Below are 22825 nucleotides of genomic sequence, written 5' to 3' on the forward strand. Positions count from 1 at the left end.
AGGGGCATCTAATCCTGACTAGGCCTAACACGTGGCCCTAGAATAAACTCAGCCAGATACTGGGAATAAAGTTGCTTGCTCGGTCGGCGCGTCTCTATCTGAACGCCCTCGCACGTGCTCGACCTCTTTTTATTATAGGGCGGTCACATGACCAACATGTCCGTCCCTCGGGACATCGGGGGCGGACCTTCAGGAACATAACAATCACTGCAGCACATTTCTGCAGAAACATCTCAACCCTCAATGTCTGGGATGCTACCGTGAGTGCTTTCCAGTTCCGATACTGTATGTGTCAACTATATATTTACCTCAAGGGTCGGTCAGTCCAGTGCAACATATACAGGCACCCTTGTGGGCACTTAGAGGAGGGGACCACTTCAGTACAAACACAAACCTATGGGACTTCTCTGCTATGGAGTGTTTTGCTTGCACAGGCAGAAACATAAAAAATGTAATTTTACAGAAAAGACTTGGGATTAAAATATTAATTTAATACAAATGAAATGCTACTTTGAGATGCGCATGCTTTCAAAAACAGTAGACATGTTCAATCGCCTGCATAATTTAATGATGTTATGAGCAGAATTCGACATACTGTCCTTAAAATTAGATTTTGGAAACTTTAAACAAAGGCGTTTGTAACTCAGACAAGGAGAGCAGGGGCGGCTCTAGGCTCAAGGTGGCCCTGGGCACGGAGCGTAGGTAGGGGCCCCTGGAAGAGGGGGTCCGGGTGGGGCTGAGCCCCCCAGAGCTCAGGAGGAGGGGGTCAGAGTGTTAGGAAGTGGAACAGAGCCGGAGGCCGCCAAATCCCTGCCAGGGGCCACCACGCAAATATGTATCAATCCTCAGAGGATTATTATATTAAGGATATATATTGGAGTGGAGGCCCCTGGGGTTTGGTGGCCCTGTGCAGGTGCACAGCTTACACATGCCTAAGGCCGCCCCTGAGGAGAGAAGCTGGGTTTCTGACAGCACAGTCTAAAGGCTCCGGTTACATTCTCATCTGCCTCTACCCTGGGTCTTTAAGCACTGTGAAGAAGAGGAGAGGTAAAACCCTGGTGCTACACTAGGATTAAAATATGTTTAAAACAATCGCTGTCAAAGTAAACACAGGTAGCTAGGGCCAAACAAAGGCTAAATAAAACAAGCACTGTCAAAGTATGCATGAGCAGTGACGGCCGGACAGGACTCTAATCAGCTGCTCACACAGGATTACTCTGACGAGACGATCTCCACCTCTACCGTGGGTCTCTAAGCTCGGTGAAGAAGAGGCGAGGTGAATTGTTGGTGCTGTGCTAAGCTTACAATATATTTAAAACACGCACTATCACAGTAAACATGAGCAGCGAGGGCCAAACAAAGGCTAAATAAAAGGAGTGCACTTAAACAAAACATATGGTAAATAGTAAAAGATTCCTTGTAGCAAGGGCTGTCTCCAGGGTGGGAACAAAACAGCCAAAAGGCGGGAAAAATGTAAACTATTTACCAACGACACCAAAGGAATTTTACAAAGAAGACGAAGCAACTAATGAAAAGCGCTTGGTGTGTTCAATGCCCCCAGAGTGAATTCTGCATGTCTCAAAGACAGCGCATGCGCGCTGCATATGCTCCACCTGAAATTTTTTTAATGACGTACATTTACCAAAAGCAGACAACATTGATTCCTATCAAAAGAATGTACTGAACTAATGCTTCATGAATTTTGCCAAATCTTAATAATCCAGCAGGCATTGGGCGATGCATTTCAGCAAATGCTGACAGGACCGCAAGGCTGGATTTAGAACTGCAACAAACTCTGTTGTAAACACAAGTCATTTGTCACCAGGGGCAAGTAACTGTGAAATGACATCTGTAACACTTACATAATCATCACTGAAGACCAGAATTAAATAATTAGCTATAAGATATAAATAGATATTTTTTTCTGATTCCTGTGAATCCTTTTATATATCATAGGGTATAGCCACAGACACTATTGTGACCTAAAAAATGTACAACATTTTACAGATAAAAGGTATTAAACTTCAAATTCTAAGAGACAGATCACAGTAATTGGGATATCATTAATTGATACCATATCAGAAAGCTATTCATAAATCACAATTGTGATACAGCTGACATAATTCACCACTTGCAGTCCAACCTCAGTAGAATCAAAGTCTATCTCACTTACTTTATCTTTGGTTGGACTAGACCTACAACATTTCACAAACTGCCCCCTTTTTGTGTATTTTTTGCATATGGTCTTAACAGCTGGACAATCCTTTGAGTTAGTGAAGTGATTTGGAAATATTCTGAGTATAAGGGGATTATGGGGCAGAGGCTACTTGGGAAGAGATTCATCTCTTTATGAAAAGTTGAGGAAGAATACATTTACTTGTTATGGTTGGTCTTTGTGACAGCTTTAGTTGTCCTATCAACTATTGTTTTTTTAAAGAAAATGTTGATACATATAGGTGGAGCTTTTGATCAGTTGTTTTCATCCATTGGTCTCTTGTTCTCAAATCATTCTTCCCACCACAGCATACAGCTTGAGGCAATGGATTTCCCATTTTAGCCATAGTCTCACCTGTGTGAGTGATATCATTTTGCTTGTGAACAATTCAGCCATAAGAACAGTGCACTTTAGTGCCAGAGCTTTGGTGGAGGAGGGTTTGGGTCTTATGTGGGCAATGTATGCTTTAAAATGTTTATGCATTGGTCTCACAATGTCTGCATCCCTCATCTTTACCTACATCAACCCCTGTCTTACTGTCTATCCCCGCCTTAGGATAGGCACTGCGTAACACTGCTGAAAATACTGAGAGTCCTTTTTTCTTTGTAGTGTTGTCAACCCTCGCCTTGCTATTGACCTGCTTTCAGTCAGGTGGCCACTTCATTGACCCACCCACCGTGATCACTTTCCTTTGTCCTGAATTCACAGCCCATCTTAGAATGGTGGCTAAAGCATGAGGTTGATGCCCCAAGAACTGGAAGAGGAGGCTACTTGCTTTCAAAGGTCTCATTGCATATTATTTTATTTCCATCCAGTTTATTCTCATCACATTCAATGTGTGTGCTGTGGTATTCAGCACTGCCAAAAGCACCATTCATGCTTCTGTTAGCACCCAAGGAATGGTTAAATTGAGCTTTAAAACAATCACCCAAAACTCACAGTTTCGACCCTGGAAATCCTGTGGTGCTTGACAGGTCAGATGGACCTTTGAAACTGTGTCAGAATGAAGCTAGAACAAAAGCGTAGGCCATTTATTATCAATTGTCAGATTCTTAAATTCAGGCAATGATGAGAGGCTGATGAAGTTTCAAAAAGCTTTATTTTCTCTTAAAGAGTTAGTATGGCTCCTATTGTTTTTGATCAGATTAGTCACATTTTACAGAAATAATGAGAACAAGGTTTAATTAATGACAGCATAAAATAACAGAATGTTCCAAAGAGGAATTTGTCACTAATCTAGCTAAAGAGCCAAACCTGCCCTAAAGAGAACCCATGAAGAGTCTCTTCTATAAAAAGAGCAAGGTATTTGGAACATATATAGAGTCTTGAACTTCCCATAAAGAGTCTCTCTAGAAACTCAATTGAGATCCCTACAGCTGCAGAAGCAACCATTAAAATAAACAAGTGATAAAGGAATAGTAGCTGCAGTAGCATTGATCAAGAAGAGTCAGGATGAAGGTGGTTAAAGTCACTGTCAGCAGTAGCTTTCAGCAATGAGGGGAAAGGAAAAAGATTGTTCATTAATCTGTCTACCTAGGAACTCTCGACTATGATATGAAATGCAGAATAATGTAACGAAATTTAGTGGATGTAGATCACCTCTAGCCAATGGTAGCCACTCGTCCGATGGTGTCATCAACATAGGGGAAAGTTCTCATGAGAATTCTCTCACCTAAGCTGTTAGCTGCTTTCAATGTCCTGTTGTGGATACAAAGGGTTAGTCAAAATGCAATGACACAAATCTGTCGGCAGTGTCTTGGTGTTGCATACACAAAATATATCCAAATTATTCTTTATTCCAACATTTTATTCATTATAAATATACAGTAAATTCATTGTTAAAGCAGGGTGAGCTAATGTGGTGTGAAAAGGCAAAAATAACAAAATCTTAAAGTCAGTAAATTCTTTAGTATGATGCTGGTGCTAGGCAAAAACATTCCAAAGAAACATCTATTTAGATGTGAGCAAGAGTTGAAAGGAAATTGTTTTGGGCCTAATTGCAGAAGCACACTGAAAATGATAGCCTACTACATTTTATATTTATTTCACATTATTTCCTAAACGTTTAAAGCAGCACGTTTTACCCATGTGGGGTTTATTTATGCAAACATGAGCAACCCTCTGGGTATGTAGTGCGCTATATAAATGTTATGACTTGACTTGACTTGACTTGATCCCTGCGTGTGGTATGTTCATGCAAATTCTTCAGTAGAGATTTAATGCTTTCTAACGTATAATTCTTCTAAGTTTTATTATTTGATGTTAAAATGCGTTTCTAACAATCCCTCCCTTTCTGATGATTTTTAAATCATTACAAATTTAGTTCCACATGCAAATTCAACTTTGGAAAGCACTTTCGTCCTCAGGTGTGTCTCATCTTTTTCTTTTGACCTCCCTAAATTTTGATAACTTCATATAGTCATCATTCATTATGCTATATAATCCCATGCCCCTTTTGTCCATTTTCTTCTGGAAAATTTCTGTCTTTTGCACTCGATATATTGAACACTCAATAGCGTAAGGAAATATTAGGAAAATCCCTACTATTACAATTATGCAAAAGGAGGGGTTAGGCCCTAGGGATTAGAGGGTAGGCTGGGCCATATAGTTAAACACATAGAGAAAGTGCCTAACCCTCAAAGTTACTTTAAAAGCCTTCTAATGTAAGAAAAGAGAAACAAAACTTTATACGTTTATCTCGGCAATTATGTATGCCTTTTATTTTGATACTTATTTGTAATTTTGATGTTTTCATTCATCAAGAAAGTTACATCATCCTTATCACAGGATACCACATTATTACAACATATTTACAAACAAAAACAGTAAATTGTGCATTATCAATCCTATAAATAAATCATAAAACTATTGAATATATTTTAGAAAACAAACAAAACAAAATGTCACAAACATTTCTTATGAACATGTTTTTTAGAAAGTAAGAGATCTTTCATATACAGTTGCCCAATAAACACAACTTCCTGACAACTGAAAAATCCCTATTCATAGCCTTGGTATGAGAAACCTGTTAATTGTCTCTAATTCATCAAGGAATTTTAGGAATATGTATCCTATTATCTGATTATTCATGGTTTCAAGTTTAAGTTTAAATTTGTTTGATTAATTAAAATCTTACAAAAAAGTACACTTTAAAAAAAAAATAGCTTCTACAGTAAAAAGTTTAAGAGCGTAAACAGATAATTTTACTAATCTTCTAAAAAGCTGAACTCTATATAAGATTTGCCTTAAGGCCTTTTGTAATCACAGATAAAAATTTTACAAAAGCGGAGTTCATTAGTAGATCGTTCGTGCTTAAGCACGCCATTAGTGCTTGTCTACAAGTTCTTACACCTCTAGCATTGAATAACCGCCTGAGGATTACTTTCCTTTCTAGTTCTATCGCAGGACACAAACATAAAAGATGCAACATATCTTCTTATCCTCCTTTACACAACCTACAGATCATATTGCCTTCATTTAACTTCCACGGTGGAAGATGACACAAACCTGGCCATAGACCAAAGCGCACACTAATAAATGTTCGCTTACTTTGGACAGACCAAGGAGTTTCTAGATATTTCTGGACTTGTTTTTTTTTTATCGTTTACAATTGGCCAGGAGTGTTTTCTTTTTACAAGTAGTTCTTTGTCTTTTAGCAGTGATAGATGAATGACCAGCTTATTAATTGTTTTTTTAAAACTTTCCTGGGTGATAGTATTTTCCCAAATTGATGTTAATCCAAAATCTTCTTTTGCTTTGGTTAAGTATACCCAGGCTTGAAGTTTCCTATTGTCTCTTACTTCTTTCCATAATGTTTGTGATAATTGATTAACCTGGTTATTTTTTACCCGGTTCCATACTTTTAAAATTTGGCCTTGCCCGGCATAAAGCTGATTATTTATCCCAAACTCCAGCCTTATTTGTGCCTGTGATGGGTTACATGGTAGGTTGAAAAGAATTTTATATGTTTTTGCCACTGCATTGTTAATTAGCTCCGCATCCTTCCCATTTAGGACTTCGGCACCATATGTTAGAGTTGGTAGTTGTTTGGCAGATATGATTTTTAATAAAGGACCATATGTCAAGGCTGTTACTTTCTTTTGTATGGTTCTAAATGCGGCAACCAAGCTATTTGCTTTCCTAGAGATATCCTTCTTTTGGGGGAGAAAACTTCCGCTCTCGTTAAATAGGACACCAAGATACCGATAGCTATCAACTTGTTCTAATTGGGTTTGTCCCAGCATCCATTTATTTTTTTGTCTTCTGCTCCTTGTGACTACCAATATTTTAGTTTTTGACTCATTTATTACCATTTGGTTATCCTTTGCATACTTGAGTGATCGATCAATCAGTCTTTGCAGTCCTACTTTTGTGTGGTTCATCAACACCACGTCGTCTGCATATAGCAAATTCAACATTTGTTTTCCCGCTAGCCTCGGTGGATGTGAGTTAACTTCATTCAATGATTCAGAGAGGTCGGCTATGAATAAGTTAAAAAGTAATGGTGCACGGACACAACCCTGCTTGAGACCACGTGTCACCGGTATTTTATTAGATAATGATTGGCCGTCACCGAGCCGCACCCTGACCCAGGTTTCAGAGTACAGTAGTTTGATGAGGATCAGTAATGAGCCCGGGATACCATAATCTACAAGTTTTCTCCATAGTAGGGTCCTATTAACAAGATCGAAGGCCGATCTAAAATCGACAAAACAAAAATAGAGGGACTGTTTAGCTAAAAGTGCTTTATCCGTTAAAACTGATAGGATTAAAATGTTAGTAGAGGTTCCTAAGCCTTTAATGAACCCGGTTTGATTTGGGGGTAATATTAGCTTTTCTTTGACCCAATTAGAGAGAGTTAATAATAAGAGGCCCGCAAATAGCTTAGCATCCGTGTCCTGGAGAGTAATCAAACGATAGTTCTCAGGTAGTTGCCAATTACCCTTTTTGTAAACTGGTGATATTAGTGATCCTCTCCAGGATTCCGGTATGTGCCCTGTTTGGATAACTTCGTTAAATACCATTGTCAGATAGGTAGCCCATAGGGCAGGGTCCTCTTTATAGACTGCATATGGAATACCGTTTGGTCCCGGTGCTCCGTCCTTTTGTCTCTTTATTAAATTGGCTACCTCGCACTCTGTGAAGTTTTCCCCCAGATCAATTTCCTGTTCCCTCTCAGTGATCCCTGTATGATTGACATCCTGAGAGCAGAGATCTTCTTCAACATATAAGGTCTTTTTTAGGAATTTTACCCAGTCCTCCTCTGATATTGGTGACGCTATCACATGATTATTAGGTCTGCTTATGGCATTAATTATTTTCCAAAATTCTCTGGAATTCGCTTGGTTACTTGCCTGATAGAGTTTTGCCCACAAGACCTGCTGCCTTAAGTTTTTTTCAGACCACAGTAATTTCCTCAAACTACTGTTCGCACTTTTAAGTTGCTTTTTAATTTCCTCGTTAGCTGGTAACCTAGTTAGCTGTTTCCTCAGTATGTTGCGAGTTCGCCTAACTTTTTTAATGGTATATGGAAGATTAATATTAGTATCTCTATTTATTTTCATCCTTAGGTTGGATTTCCTGCAAGTCGGAGTACCTTCATCCAATTTGACTACCTTCTGGGTGAACTGTTCCCAATGCATAAGTATAGACTGGCTCGGATGATCCTTAAAGCATTCTTGTACCAATTTTTGGGCTTTTTTTTCCACCACATATTTTTTATCCGGTTTCCAAATGAGTTTCCTATGGTTAATTGTACAGATCTGACCTTGTGTAGTTAAATAGATATGGTTTTTTGGCAGTTCCAAATAAATTTCCAATATTTGCTGGCTGTGGTCACTCTCGATAACGTGTTTTAATCTATAGGAACCAATTTTATCAAAAATGTCTATTGACAGTAATGTAAAGTCTATTCTTGATTTTGATTCATGGTTGGGGAATGACCAGCCAGCGGGCTGATCGGTTGGGAACCTGCCATTTAGTGCTCGGAGACCCATGGCTTCCAGGTCCATCAGTAGGTTTTTTCCGATTGGGTCTTGTTTGGTATTTATGCTGAGGTCTAGAACTTGTTCGGGGATTGACCATTCATAATTTTGGGAGTAGATAAAATCGTCCCGTGTCATTTGAATCAGCAAGTTTATATTAAAGTCCCCTGTAGCTAGAATATTCACAGACGGGTCAAGTATTATTTGTTCCAGTAGAAATGTTACTATTGCGACGCTTATGTTCTTGCGAGATGACTGGTTTGGTGGGATATATATGTTAAGTATTATTAACGTATTCCTGTTTTTTTGCTCACCGGTTGCAAAAGTTACCTTAACTGCTTGTATGTTTGCGTTATTTGTGTCCAGCTGTTTATGCATAGTTTGCAAGTCAGCCCCAATGAATATTGCCAGACCCCCACAAGGACGTCCAAATTTGGAATATCTAATGGCTGGTACGTAGTATCCTTTGTAATTTTGTAGAAAGAAAGCGTCCGTTTCCCATGTCTCCTGTAAACATATGATTTGATAGTGAGTAGACAAGGATTCTACTTCCACGTTTTTGATTTTTTTCCTAATCCATTAATGTTCCAGGAACATATAGAAATCGGGCGTCGAGGGTAGCCCCTTACCTCAAAAAGTTTCCGTTTGTTTCCTTGTCAGAGGTCGTGTAGTGCATTCCTTATCCAGTTTTCGTTTATTTGCTTAGATTCTACATTGTTTACTCTTCCAAACTCTCTTCTTTATCCTCGTGCGAACTACCCTGGGGGTTTTTTAATATGGAATATACCGGATTCTTCTTTGGTTCTTTGGGAGCTTTTCTTAGGAGTTCTTCCTTATTTAACGGCGTTGGATAAGGTTTGGGGAGAGGTTGACTAATTTTTACAGTAGAGCGGGTAGCTACTGTGTAGATCAGAAATGACATGTTGTGGCCATAAACATTTGCATCTATGTATGAGCCTCTCTAGTATACCTCTAAGACGTTGCAGAGTACGCAGTCCTTCTCCACTCTCAGGCACCTTCATTGGGAATTATAAAAAGCAGATCCATCATTTTCAAATAAAGGGAACTGTGGCAAAATATTCAGATTTTGATTATGAAACTATGGCATAGAATTATGGAAAGCAATTGAATTGTGTTAAACTTTTGTAGACAAGCTGTAACCTTTTTCATTGCAGCAATATCCATTCAAGGTCATATACCCATGGGAACACCTCTTCCTTTGCTGTGGGATATATTCATACCTCCTTTGTTTCCTGAAAATCCAGCTTGTAGAACAACAACCCCTTACATAGTTCCCTGATTTTCGGTATAAGAAGGGTTCTGAAAACCTTTCTGTGCTAACGTAGTCTGAGCCACTATAAATAAACCACAGGGGTTTGCCCTAATCACCCGACACATCTAGGGAAACGAACCAGATAATTTCTGTAGAGAAAACAAAGAATTAGTCCCTACATGTGGGCACTCAGTCCCCATACCTATTACTTACTTAATTAATCATTCACGATTCTGCCCCAAGTTGACTTCCAAACCTGAGTATATATTTTTTCACATACATAAAACACATCCAGCAAATAGCAATACCAGTGATGCAGAAATCATCAATATTTCAAATTTCTTTTCTACCCACACAGTCTAATAAAGGGTGCAAAAAAAAAAAATTGTAAGCAATCCTTGTGGGAAATAGTCTTGTACACTCATAAGAGAGTAACTTTCGACCTTGACACATTCCAGAAAAGTGTGTATCCAGATTTCTTGTATATAACTTATAACCAGTCAGACTCCTCCAATTCATGAAGTTGAGGCATTCCGGCATATTCAATCAGGCCTCAACAAGGACATGGGAAAAAACTACGCAAGTGAGCACGGGTCACTGGAATAGGGACACCGTCCAGCCAGGTGGAAAGATGCCTCCGTAACAACAGCCACACTACATGTCTCCAAAGCAACGTAGAATCCCAAGGCACATTCCTTCCTCAAAGAGCACCCTATTCAAAAGGCTTCGGAAACAATTATACTGAACTTGGTGTCCACATGAAGACTTTACTTCTGTGTCACAGCCTATCTTCCGCAGGCACTTGCTAAAACTTAGGAAGTGCAGCATGAATTTCTCTTTTATTTTTCCCTACTTCATGTCCAATTCATCATTGCAATATTGTGCATAACGCATAATTTTGTCTAAGGACTTATTTTGCCAACCTATCACATTTTGCATGATGTGGACACTGATTTCAGGCTTCAATCCTAATACAAACTAAAACACAAATATCCCCCTATCCTTTCCCTCAGGATATTCGCCTCCACTATGCTGTTGAAACACCTGCAGTAACCTCTCATAGGTATTTATGGACTGTCTTATTGTGTGTTTCTTTTAATTTTTAAGCAATCTGTGTATTTCAGAGGTATTCTGCCTTTCAAAAAGGTAATAACCTTTGCATATTTCTCCATTAAAACGGTTGGCAATCGTCCCTTTCTCCCTTGTTGGTTCTCCCTTCTTCCATTGTAACACAGTCTTTTTCATTCTGCCCATAAATCAGCTGGCACCACAATATCTAAGAATGTATTCAAATCAATCCACAACACCTTCAAAATCTTTATAAGCCCCTCTACTTGTGCATATTACTGCACTGGCTTGTCTCTTTACATTGGAACATTGTTTGTAAATGCTGTCAAATCAAATCTACTCCATGGCACATGCACATAGGTTCCTCCAGCTATTTTCCGAAGTGGATAGGCTGCTGCCACATCCACACTATGCTCTTTCTGATTTCCTCTCATAGCTGCTTCTCTCACTTTCTTTTAATGTTTCTTTGCCCACCAAAGTTCCAATTTCTCCACATCCTTCCATCTGCGAATGCATTTAATCAATTCTTTAAGGTGCAATCGCATTCCTGCAATCCTCATATTTTCTATAGCTTGATCATCCAATTCAGCTCTGTAACTTGAGTGCAAGTTCACATTGCTGTTAAGATCCGAATAATACATTTTTGCTATACCTACCAATCTGTCATGCAGACCTTCAAGTAATCTCCTTACACAGGTAGATTAACTCATTTTTCTGGTATTGATCTACGTGATTAAACTCTAGACATCTCTTCATTATGCCTTCAAATTCCTCCTTAAATTTTGGAATATCCAATGGTATATCTTTTTTATTGTGTGTCTAATGCTTTTGGGGGGTCTATGACATCTGCCTTCTTTTTCTTGTGACTTCCCCAAGCCATGCTGGAAAATTTCCATTGTCATTGATACTCAAGTCACTAGAAGCTAATGGAGTCATAAAAATTAGAGTCCCTCCTCTGCCTACTAGAGCCTGCAAAGTATGCGGCGGTCTCCACAGAACTAACTGTGAATTTTGGGTTGTCGGTACACTTCCAACCGCTGATGTCGATGAGACTTCTGACCTTCTCTCAATTTGGAGTAGGGAACTAGCAACCACTTGAGGTGCAACTGGAACATTCTCATTAGGAACTAAAGCTGGTGGTCATGCCACAACAGGTGGGGTATTTTGTAAAATGTGTAAAGGTCTTTCCAATGAAAGTAGACCTGGGTCTACTAGGGCCATAGCCATTGTTTGATTAGCACTTGCATTTAACTCCCCTGTGTCAGAAAATGCAGTTGTTGATGGACATCAGGAAGACAACATCTGTTCTAATATCTTGTCTCCAGAATCTGTATCTGATTTATCTCCCACTTATCTAGTAGGATCCTTACTCTTTATTACAGTTTCAGATGTAAGAACAGAATATACCCTGGCGCCTTAAATAATACCCTTCCCCCATATATGCTGTTCTTCATCCCATCGAGCATTTATGTAATTCTGCATTGCTCGTCCAGTCCTTCCCTGATATTTTTCTTTTTCCCTCTCTCTCGCAACCATTTCCCATGCGTTAAAAGCTTCATATTGCATGGGTCGAGGTGGTGGCTTTATTGCATCATGCAAACAGTGATCTTTCAAGCAGCATGCCAACGATGAGAAACTCTGTATGTGGCTAAGATTGAATGCACAATCCACTTATTGAACCAATGAAGTGTACCTTATTAATAGCTGACTAAGATATGCAGCACTCTGAACCAGCTGGTTCAGATGGACTTTACCCTAAAAACAGAATGAGGTTATGGGTAGTCCTATATATATATTTTTTATTAGCAGCGATAATATTTTGATCAGAAACCTTCTACTTAACATCAATGGCAGTAACACTTGAAGGTATAACAAAATAAGAATTTGGGGAAATTGCACCAAGGTATGAATATTCTTGGCAGTAATTTCTCAGCCAATCATCTGCGTCGGGCTAAAGTAACATAAAAGGGCCGATCACGATGGCGGTCAGACTGCAACTTAAGGCTTGTCGATTCCGGTCCGACCACCATCCCCTGCTCCAGTCTGACCGACACGTACAATTCGTGCGGTCAGAGGCAGCAGGCAGAGGAACCAACCGATGCATCGTCTGTCTGTCAAATACACTTCATAATCCCTTAATGATGGAAGCTCCGCCATCGGGTTTATGATGTTGGTTTCTGCAGCCATTCCATGTCAGCCTTTCCAACATAGAAAAGCGGTTGAAAAGTGACACTGGGGGCTCCTAACAGGGCCCCCTTCCCTCCTAGACCTCTGCTATGGGGCCTGAGGGGCACCTATGGTACTCCCAACCATCCCTGGGGCAAGCACCATTAGGTTCTCCTACACCGTTGAGAAACACAACGCTTTGATCCATGGTGGCATATTCATACAGATGGCCAATTAACAACGAATTTACCCGCCCGTCATTTTACCCTTTGACTCCACCATATACTTCCTCAACATTGAATTAGATTGAACCCGTTTAAGCCGGGTCGGAATTATCACCGGCTAGCCAAACCGTTTTCATTTACATCGCCCACAGCCCTGAAGAGTCACGAGCTAAATTGGCTCGTTTGACGAAACACGTGTCGGCTGGTTGTTGTTTTTGTGTCTTGATGTCATCCTTCTAGAGCAGGAAGGCCTAATACATCTGAAAAAAACTATTCACACATGTCTACCTTGTCTCATTACGAACAATTGTGCGCTCACTATGAAAACTTTTGCTTAAAAGAAAACCTGCATGATCTACTCAATATAAAGTGTGCACAGGACTTGTGTTGTATCTATTCGGTTGGACCCTCACCAACCCTTACAGAGGTTTTTTGGGTCTCCTCTGACTGTATCACACCGTTATTATCATATATTTTCACCCATACTGACCGCTACCAGCATAGGCACCACTTTTTCTTGTACACTCCAAAACCCTACATCGAATCCACATAGTGCAGGGATGTTTGAAAACATACATTTTTCAATGGAAGCTTGTACTGCAGGCATATTTCGCCCGACACACAAGCTTCCTTTAAAAATGTGATGTTTCCAGCTGTCCCAGTGGGCTAGCTGTCATTACTCACAATGCTCTACCTAGCCCTCGTTTGTAGCTGGAAAGTAGGAGTGTGTACATGGAAGTCAATACACTTGGTAGGGACATGGGTGCAGTTGTGGGCATGCTGATTCTTAACTTTAAACATTTAAAAGAGATAGATCTGTTTAGTGAAAAGGTTCTCTGATGCTCTGGCCTCCAGGTGAGGACAATGTATGGGTAGGGGGGAAAGAAGGGCTAAGAACTATATCTGGAAGTTTTCTTACAGTGAGTAACTGAATTCTTTGATTTGGAGACTCAAGGGCTTTCTATAAATTGGAAGGAAGTCATGATGTGAGCAAATTCTCCCACCCATGCAAAATGCTTGGCTTTACCACATATTTGGATAGTCTATCATACCTCGTTAAGGAAATTGTCCACTAGGTATAACAAGATGGGGTGATTCACAAGAGTGTACCCCTGCTCTGAAGTACTCTTTAACAGAACTCTTGTGCATATTTGACTTTTTGAGCCTCACTGCACACAATAATCATGCATGTATGCTGCCGATCCATTTTTAGGTCTTCTCTGAAGCACTGAAGCAAGCGAGTCTCTTTTAAATAAAAAAAAACAAAGGTTTAGAGAGCCCGCCCAATATTTACTATTGATTGTTTTTTGCATAGTTTTGTTAGTTTAAAACTGTATTTTTAAATGACTTTTCAACTAACTATAATGTTTCTCTCTCTCTCTCTGTCTCTTTCTCTCTCTATACATATATTTTTATATATATATATATATATATATATATATATACACACACACGCATATATATATATGTATATATAAATCATTCTATCAATAGTGTTTGGGATTAGTTTTTTGATAATAAGTATGCCATATAGATTAAATAAAATGAATTGTATAATGCAAATATACATAAATGTGTGCGTGTGTGTATATATATATATATATATACATATATACATATATATGTATATATTCAGTCTAATTTAATCTTTTTGTAATACTTGTTATTTGATTAATCTTGAAATACTTGTTTTTCAATTCATCCATAACACTATTTATAGAGTAGTAAAACTTGCGTTTAATTTTTAATAAATATATTTACTACATGTAATATTTATTATTTTTAATATAAATAAAATGTATATATTTATATTTTAGTTATACATCTCTGAACTCAAAAAGACCATCACTACTGCTACAGACTACCCATCCATGATCACTAGAACTTATTACTACCTATGTACATAACTCATTTCTGAATCATATCTCCTTACGGCCCCTATGGACTACTAAATATTCTTCACTACCCCTACACGCTACCTTTGCTTCTACCCTAAAAAACCCTTACTGCATACCTAGACAACCCATCCTTGGACCTAAACGCCCCTTACTACCCCTGTACACTTCCCATCCCTGTACCCCAAAAGAACTTACTACCCCTATACACAACACATCCCTGAACTCTAAAACCCCTTACTACCCCTGTACGAAGCCCATGCTTTGTCCTTGAAAACATCCTGCTGACCTCATACACTACCCATCGCTAAACCTTTAAAAAACCTTACTACCCCTATACATTACCCATCGATTAATCCTAGAAACTACATACTTCACCCGTCGGCAGAATTCCCCATAATCTCATACAGTTGTTATGTAACTCTGTGGAATTCTGTGGATTGAAACTCTGTGAGTTCCACCCACCCCAGTAATGACCACAATGTAAGGATTCATGATGTGAATCCCACTATGTAGCAGTAGCATACCCTGATGACTGCTAACACCATAAAAATAGGTTGCATTGTGGGATAATACAGTGATTACTCTTGCATTCTTTATTATCTATTGGTGCAGTATTTAGTAGGGGAATAAAATACTTTTTCTTAAAGTAAAGTAGTGGCTGGAAAATCCATTGTAAAGTGTTATTGGACGCAATGTGGGTTCATGTGTCTATAATCTCACACTTCCTCTCCAAGTAAGGCTTAGATTGCTCTCTTTGCTACCCTGAATGTAAAAGAGGGTATTTGAGACTCAGTGTCAGGAAACCAGGGACCGTATTACAGAATAGGTGCACTTTCCATGTTTACACCACAGCGCACCTTAAAGCAGGTACTAAAAGAAGGTATTTGAGACTGAGTGTCAGGACACCAGGAACCGTATTACAGAATGGGTGCACTTTCCATGTTTACACCACAGCGCACCTTAAAGCAGGTACTAAAGGAAGGTATTTGAGACTCAGTGGTTAGGACACCAGGGACCGTATTACAGAATGGGTGCACTTTCCATGTTTGCACACTGGTGCACCTTAAAGCAGGTGCTAAAAGAGGGTATTTGAGACTCAGTGTCAGGACACCAGGGACCGTATTACAGAATGGGTGCACTTTCCATGTTTACACCACAGAGCACCTTAAAGCAGGTACTAAAAGAAGGTATTTGAGACTGAGTGTCAGGACACCAGAAACCGTATTATAGAATGGGTGCACGTTCCATGTTTACACCACAGCGCACCTTAAAGCAGGTACTAAAAGAAGGTATTTGAGACTCAGTGGTCAGGACACCAGAAACCGTATTATAGAATGGGTGCACTTTCCATGTTTACACCACAGAGCACCTTAAAGCAGGTACTAAAAGAAGGTATTTGAGACTGAGTGTCAGGACACCAGAAACCGTATTACAGAATGGGTGCACTTTCCATGTTTACACCACAGCGCACCTTAAAGCAGGTACTAAAAGAAGGTATTTGAGACTCAGTGGTCAGGACACCAGAAACCGTATTATAGAATGGGTGCACTTTCCATGTTTGCACCCTGGTGCACCTTAAAGCAGGTACTAAAAGAAGGTATTTGAGACTCAGTGGTCAGGACACCAGAAACCGTATTACAGAATGGGTGCACTTTCCATGTTTACACCACAGCGCACCTTAAAGCAGGTACTAAAAGAAGGTATTTGAGACTCAGTGGTCAGGACACCAGAAACCGTATTATAGAATGGGTGCACTTTCCATGTTTGCACCCTGGTGCACCTTAAAGCAGGTGCTAAAAGAGGGTATTTGAGACTCAGTGGTCAGGACACAAGGGCCCGTATTACAGATAGTGCACACTTTCTATGTTTGCACCACAGCGCACCTTTAAGCAGGTGTGCCAGTTTCAAACATGGAAAGTGTACCCTATCACGAAGATACACTGCCCTCTGGGCAGCCGCAAACTTGTACTGACCCAGGGCAGTGCATTCAAGAGAAATGCTGAGCAGCTGTTTGAAAGCTGCTCCGTGTTTCTCAGTGCACAAGGCAACCCGCCTGCACTTAAAGAGATCAGAGATACACCTTGCAGGCGGGTGCAGTGAGTGACTGCACCCACCTGCAAGGAGATGTCTGGGGGGAGTCCATGGGGCCGCTTTCATCCCTTTAGAGGGCTGCATTTAGAAGGTGTCACATTTTTGTGGTGCATTTTCAGTGAGCCCAATAATGGCATGTTTGCCTTTGTGCCTACGTCTGTAATATGACGCCGGCGAAGAGGCAAAGGGGCAGATGTATCAAGAAACCATTTTGCACTTCTCTAATAGCGATTGTTCAGGAATCGCTATTTGAGAAGTGCAAAATGGTATGTATGTAGAATTTCGCTATTTTTTAGCGATTCCTTAAAATTCCTTAATTGCGATTAGCAATTTGCTAATCGCAATTAAGGAATAATTTTCCCATTCATTTCTATGGGCCAGAAGGCCCATAGGAATGATTGTGCAGTAATTCTCAAATTGCGATTTCGCAATTTGCTAATCGCAATTTGAGAATTATTTCAAGGGTGCAGGGGTGTCTCAAAGACACCCTGCTGCACCCCTCAAATCTACATGTGTGTGCATGTGGCACACATACATGCCCTATGGGCATGTATGAGTGTCACATGCCACCCTTACAAATGCCAATTAGGGCATTTTTGAAAAAAATCGCAATTTACCACCAACTACAAGTTGATGGTAAAATGCGATTTTTTTACACAAATTCGCACACCAAAAATGTGTCATACATATCATTTAAGGAATCGCAAAATTTGCGATTCCTTAAATGCTCTGCAAAAGAAGGAATCGCAAATAATTGCGATTAAATAAATTGCGATTATTTCATACATGTGAAATATCGCAAAACGGCCGTTTGCGAGTCGCAAAGGCCGAAATTCTGCGATTTTCAGCCTTTGCGAGTCGCAAAAGCCTTGATACATCTGGCCCAAAGTGATTCCCTCATTTGCATGGGGCCATGCCCCCATTCAAATGATGGAGCAACCTCTAGTGATAGCGCTGGCACTATACGTGTGCCAGCACTATCTGTATTACAAGAGGGGTCGCACAAGTATCTGCGGGCCCCCTTCTGAAATACCAAAGTGCCCCAGGGGTGCATAAAGCAAGTGCAAATGCATGTTGCGCCCCGGGGCGCTTGTATCATACGACCCCTGTAGGTTAGGTTCAAGCAACAAGAGGTAAATTGACTCAATCACCTCAATTGAGGCTTTGTAAACCCTGAGCACATTGAGGCTTCGGAACCTTTTCTGACAATATTTTTAAAATGTCTCCATAGGACTGACATGCTTATTTGATCACTTTTGTTTCTATTTGTGACTACGTTCATGTTGTTTTTGTTTGATACAATTTTGCTAAATGATGCTAAGGCCATCCTCATGCAATGCATTCTCCCTCTTACCCAGCCAAATCTCAGTGCATCTCCAACAGTGAGATGGGAATGGGCAGTGGATTAAAAAATATGTACCACTGTTGAAATTAATGTGTCCTTCCTGCTCCATATCCCTTGCACTCCACACTCCCTCCTTGACATCGTATGGATCCCATCTCATTGGGGCACGTCCATGATATTCATCTCATTGGGTATTTCCCTGGGGACTTGAGTCACGAGTTTTGAAAGCCCCTAATACAGCTGACACCTCTGTCACCCTTTCCAGCTCTTCGGGGTCCATTGCGGTAGGACTGGCAGAGGCGTTCACTGATAAAGCAGAGGAGGAAAGGCAAGGCTGAGGTGAAGGAAAGTCAGCAGAAGGAAAGAGAGAGGGAATAGGGAGACACGAGGAGGCAAAATTAAAGAGGAGAGACTAGAGACTTAGAAAGAGACAGAGTAGAAGATAGTGTACCCAATTTGAACATTTTTGCTAGTTCTTTTGGCTAGCAGTCTGGCCCTATTTCTTTTAGCTACCGATGTAAAGGACCTAGGGTTTGTTTGACCAAGAGCAACAACTTGCGATGAATTGTCGAGTAAAGCACATTGGGGCATTTTACAAGCCCCTATCCCCACAGGAATGTCACTTTTTCTGACTTTCCAGTGGTGATAGGGGCTACGCCTTATTCACAAGACAGCAGTAAGCCACTTAACGTGGCTTAACGCCGCCTTGTAAATAAGGCCCCCTTTCACTGTACACTTAGCGTGAAAGGGGTGAGCAGTGGGTGCTGTGGTGGGCATTCTGCCAACAAACTTATTGATTTTGACGCTGCCCCCTATTACAAGAGTGGCGAGAATATGAGGCAGTACAAAAATGAAGACCAGGGAAAACCTGGTCTTAACATGGCGAAATGAGGATACGTGCTTAATATCTCCTCCTTTTTAAGTTGCAGCCCACATAAAAAACAGCAAATACCATGAATGATTAAAAAGATTATGATTTGCAACTTCTATGTGTGCTGCACAATGCAGCACATAAAGAAATTTCAAATCGCCATTTGTGATTGTATATGTGCAGGAAGGGATAACTTCCTGCACATAAACAATCATTCCCTCAACGCAGGCACTCTTGAACTTTTGCAAGGTGGTGCAAGAGTGCCTGCGCAGGGGTGCACTGTATCTTTGTAAATACGGTGCAGCCCTGCGTTTTGGGAACAGCAAAGTGTGGTGTTAGCATTTTGTGCTTAACGCCACGCTCTGCCATTCCTTTGTAAATATGCCCCCTTGTTCCTTGGGAGCTTTTCGGGAATGCAACACCTTCAAGAAATTCATGAAGCAGCAGTGAGTGTGGGTGACGTCAAGCAGGGAACCCCCTGCGAGTCTGGGATCCACACCTGCCGCAGTTGCTTGACATGATTTTCCTATTTACCTAATCCTGATTTTGTGCTCAAATGGTATAGACTGCCCCTCCGCGAGACCTTCCAAGTAGGTCACATATGCTATTTATCAGGCCGTGTCCTATAGATGCCTAATTGCATGCACACCTCCGTGAAAGTGGTCCTAGTGCGTTGCTTAGCAGTGCTGGAGAGCCGAACAAAGGCTTTGAAGTAACCTCTCCCCTTCTTCTTCTCTTGCAGCGCTGGTAATGGTCCTGAACAGCATGAGCGTCAGCTGGAGCGCCCGGATACAGATTGTTCTAACCTTCTGCAAACTCATAGCAATTTTGATAATTATAGTTCCTGGATTAATGCAGCTATTCAAAGGTAAATGATCAAAAGCATAACGTATGATTTGCACCCAGCACTTACAAAGTCTACCTTAATACCCATAAGAATGTGTTTCTCGTGACCTGTCTGTTTTGTAATGTCCAATAATCCATTCATCCATTTTAAGCCTGTTTTTTTTCAGTTTGGAAGGTTCCTTGGTTTTATGTTAAATTCTCTAAATATTGACAACCATCAGCCACCCGGTTGTTAATACTGTTTATCATCAGATGCTGCAGCCCGGTTTAGCGGCTCATGCCATAGGCTGTGATATAATGTGTTGTTTTGGAGAAGTGTTTATGGTGTGGCGCCTTTCTAGTAAGGGAAGACGGTGAAATCGTCACCGGTTTCAAACCTCTTTAGTACAAGATGTTCTTTTGAGCAAACATGGACGTAAGCAATCTTAACAGCACTTGCTGTTTACCGCCCTGCACACTGCTTTGCTAAACAAATATATGTTTGCCGTAAATACTATCGAGCAAAAGACTTGATTGTTACTGCTCTGGCAACAAATTCATATCAAATGTTTGAAATCAGACAGTAGACAAGAGATGGTGCCATGTTAACTCAAACGTTGCACATATTTGAAGTATTTATCATGATCAAATGTGTTTTATCACCCTTTCTTGCCATCTCTCCGGCACAGCCGTACTTTTTTGTTTATTTGTTTATCTCAGTCTTTTATACAGTTCATCAAATGAGGTCACCTCTCTATCACCAGCCAGATTATTCACCCCCACTGCTGAGTGCTGCACTCCCCTGCCTCCTGGGTCTTTATGACGTTGTGATATTTTAGCAGTCTTACATTGAAAATTAGACTTTAAAAGCAAAAAGAGGATGTCATTGTCTGAGGCGCTTAAGAGGAGTATGGCGACACAAGGCTGTCCTAGAAAGAGTTCTAAAGTGCGTCATGAACCCATAATTAGTGAGACTGGAGGTATCTGCAATATCGCTGTTGTTTTCATTCACAATATTTGATGTTCCCTTCTGTGTGCAGCAGCTTGAAGTAAAGAGGATCAGTCACGGTGTGAGGGAATACTTTTGTGTTGACAGGGCCGGTTCTAGGATTTTTGGGGCACGGGGCAGAAAGGGAATATGCGAGGCCCCTCCTATGTCCATAAGTGACACATTCAGGGCTCTGAAAGCTGCTTTGTGCAGACTCCTCCTGGACTGCAGCTCCTACTCTCAGCCACCTATTGTCACCTCTTAGACATCTCATATTTGGCAGAAGGTGTGTGAATTGCTTGTGAGCTGGGAGTTAAAACTGTGGGGGTGCTAAAGTGCTGGACAAAGGGCCTCCCGCGGTGTCTCTGGATGGGCAGCCAGGCAGGAGCCCAATTGCAGGACAAACCTGCATAATGTGTCTCTTTGCAACTGGGACAAGCGGAGGTTTCACACAGTCTCTATGGTTGTAGACAAGTCTTTTCATGATCCATTCTTGTAGGGGGTTAATGGTTGGATGTGATTGCACATAAACATATGGTACAGTGATATGAGCGAACATCATCATCATGAAGAAGGTGCTCCAGTGACAGTACACTGAATTGTGGCAACAAGTGAGAACAAGTGCACAGTAAGTGATATCAAACAAAAGTGAAGTAAAACAGCAAGAAGAAGTCTCTGCACTAAGTTTAGTTCTCAAACGACTCAAATGATGAAGCTTCTCCATATCACTGTGTTATATGTTTTTGCGCCATTGCATTAACTCATACATCAAAGAATCGATAATGGAGGCTTGGTGAAATTGGCCTGTGAAGCAAGGGTTAAGTTACATTCCTCGATGGAATTGTTGTTTGTTGATAGATATCTAAGAGGATGAATTAGCTGTAAATGTGACTACTTAGCAAGTATGATTCATGTGGGAATAGCACAGGAACAGATAGGAATATAAGGACTTCTACAAACACTTTTCCATTGAAGTGCAGATCTCAAATTGGGTTCCCCTAAAGTGGAATCATTCCGAGAGTCACAGCAGTCCAAACTGGGGTGGAAATTGTTCCAGGAGAGGGAGAGGGGAGGCGGATTCATCTCCACATTAAATAAGTGGCTGTGGGAAGCTTTGGCGTAAGTTGGGACAGGAAGTACTAAAAAGATTAGTTTTCCTGGATTGGCTATCAGGAATTGAATGTAAGATACTCTTGAATCACTGGATAGCGCACAATATAAGACTGGTACCTCATCTTCACATCCTCAGAATAGCTGTGGACCTGGGAAGAACTTGAAGAAAAAGATTCTGTATGACAGCTGGGGAAAGAAACCTACATGACTCCTAACTTATGCGGCACATAGGAAATGGAACTGTACTACAAGGGCCTTCTTTTACTGCTTCAGGAACAAACATGGGAGAAGGCGTACCCTGCTATGGAGAAGGTCTAATTGACCCTAAAGTACTGGGCCATGAAATAGCCATGTCTAGAAAGAAATATTGCACATGGAAGCCTGTCATGAGGAGAAAAGAATATATGAGATACCAGGAGTGACCTCCCTAGCAGGATAAATCTTTTTAGACTTGTTCATCCGGTGCACAATTGGAACAAGATGCTGAGGTTACCAAGGATGATGACCCTCAGCGGACAAGATTTACAGTTGTATCCCTCTCTGATCTTTTGCCATTGAAAAATGATTTTAGCAGAACCTCACAGTGAAGGTGTCTAGTCTTGTGGAGACCTGCCTGGTTAAGACAACCAGCCACGTTCCAAAAGAATATTTTTTGGGGTTTAAAGGTGAAACTTGGGACACGCTCAAGCCGCAAAGTTGCCTCCATGGTGAAGTGACATTGATGTTTTCGAAATTCAGCTTTTTCTTGAACAGAGCATTTGACA

General features: G+C 40.7%; 1 protein-coding gene across 1 annotated transcript in view; it reads left to right on the top strand.

Annotated features, from left to right (window-relative positions):
* Positions 1-22825, top strand: part of LOC147728336 (cystine/glutamate transporter-like) — a 723773-nt gene that overhangs the window by 235469 nt on the left and 465479 nt on the right. The window contains exon 4 of the mRNA XM_086962152.1: positions 19878-20003. Coding sequence (XP_086818278.1) covers positions 19878-20003 — 126 coding nt within the window. The remainder of the gene's footprint in view (positions 1-19877; positions 20004-22825) is intronic.

The sequence above is a fragment of the Lissotriton vulgaris genome, chromosome 3_1 (genome assembly GCF_964263255.1).
Source record: "Lissotriton vulgaris chromosome 3_1, aLisVul1.2, whole genome shotgun sequence".
Classification (NCBI taxonomy): Eukaryota; Metazoa; Chordata; class Amphibia; order Caudata; family Salamandridae; genus Lissotriton; species Lissotriton vulgaris.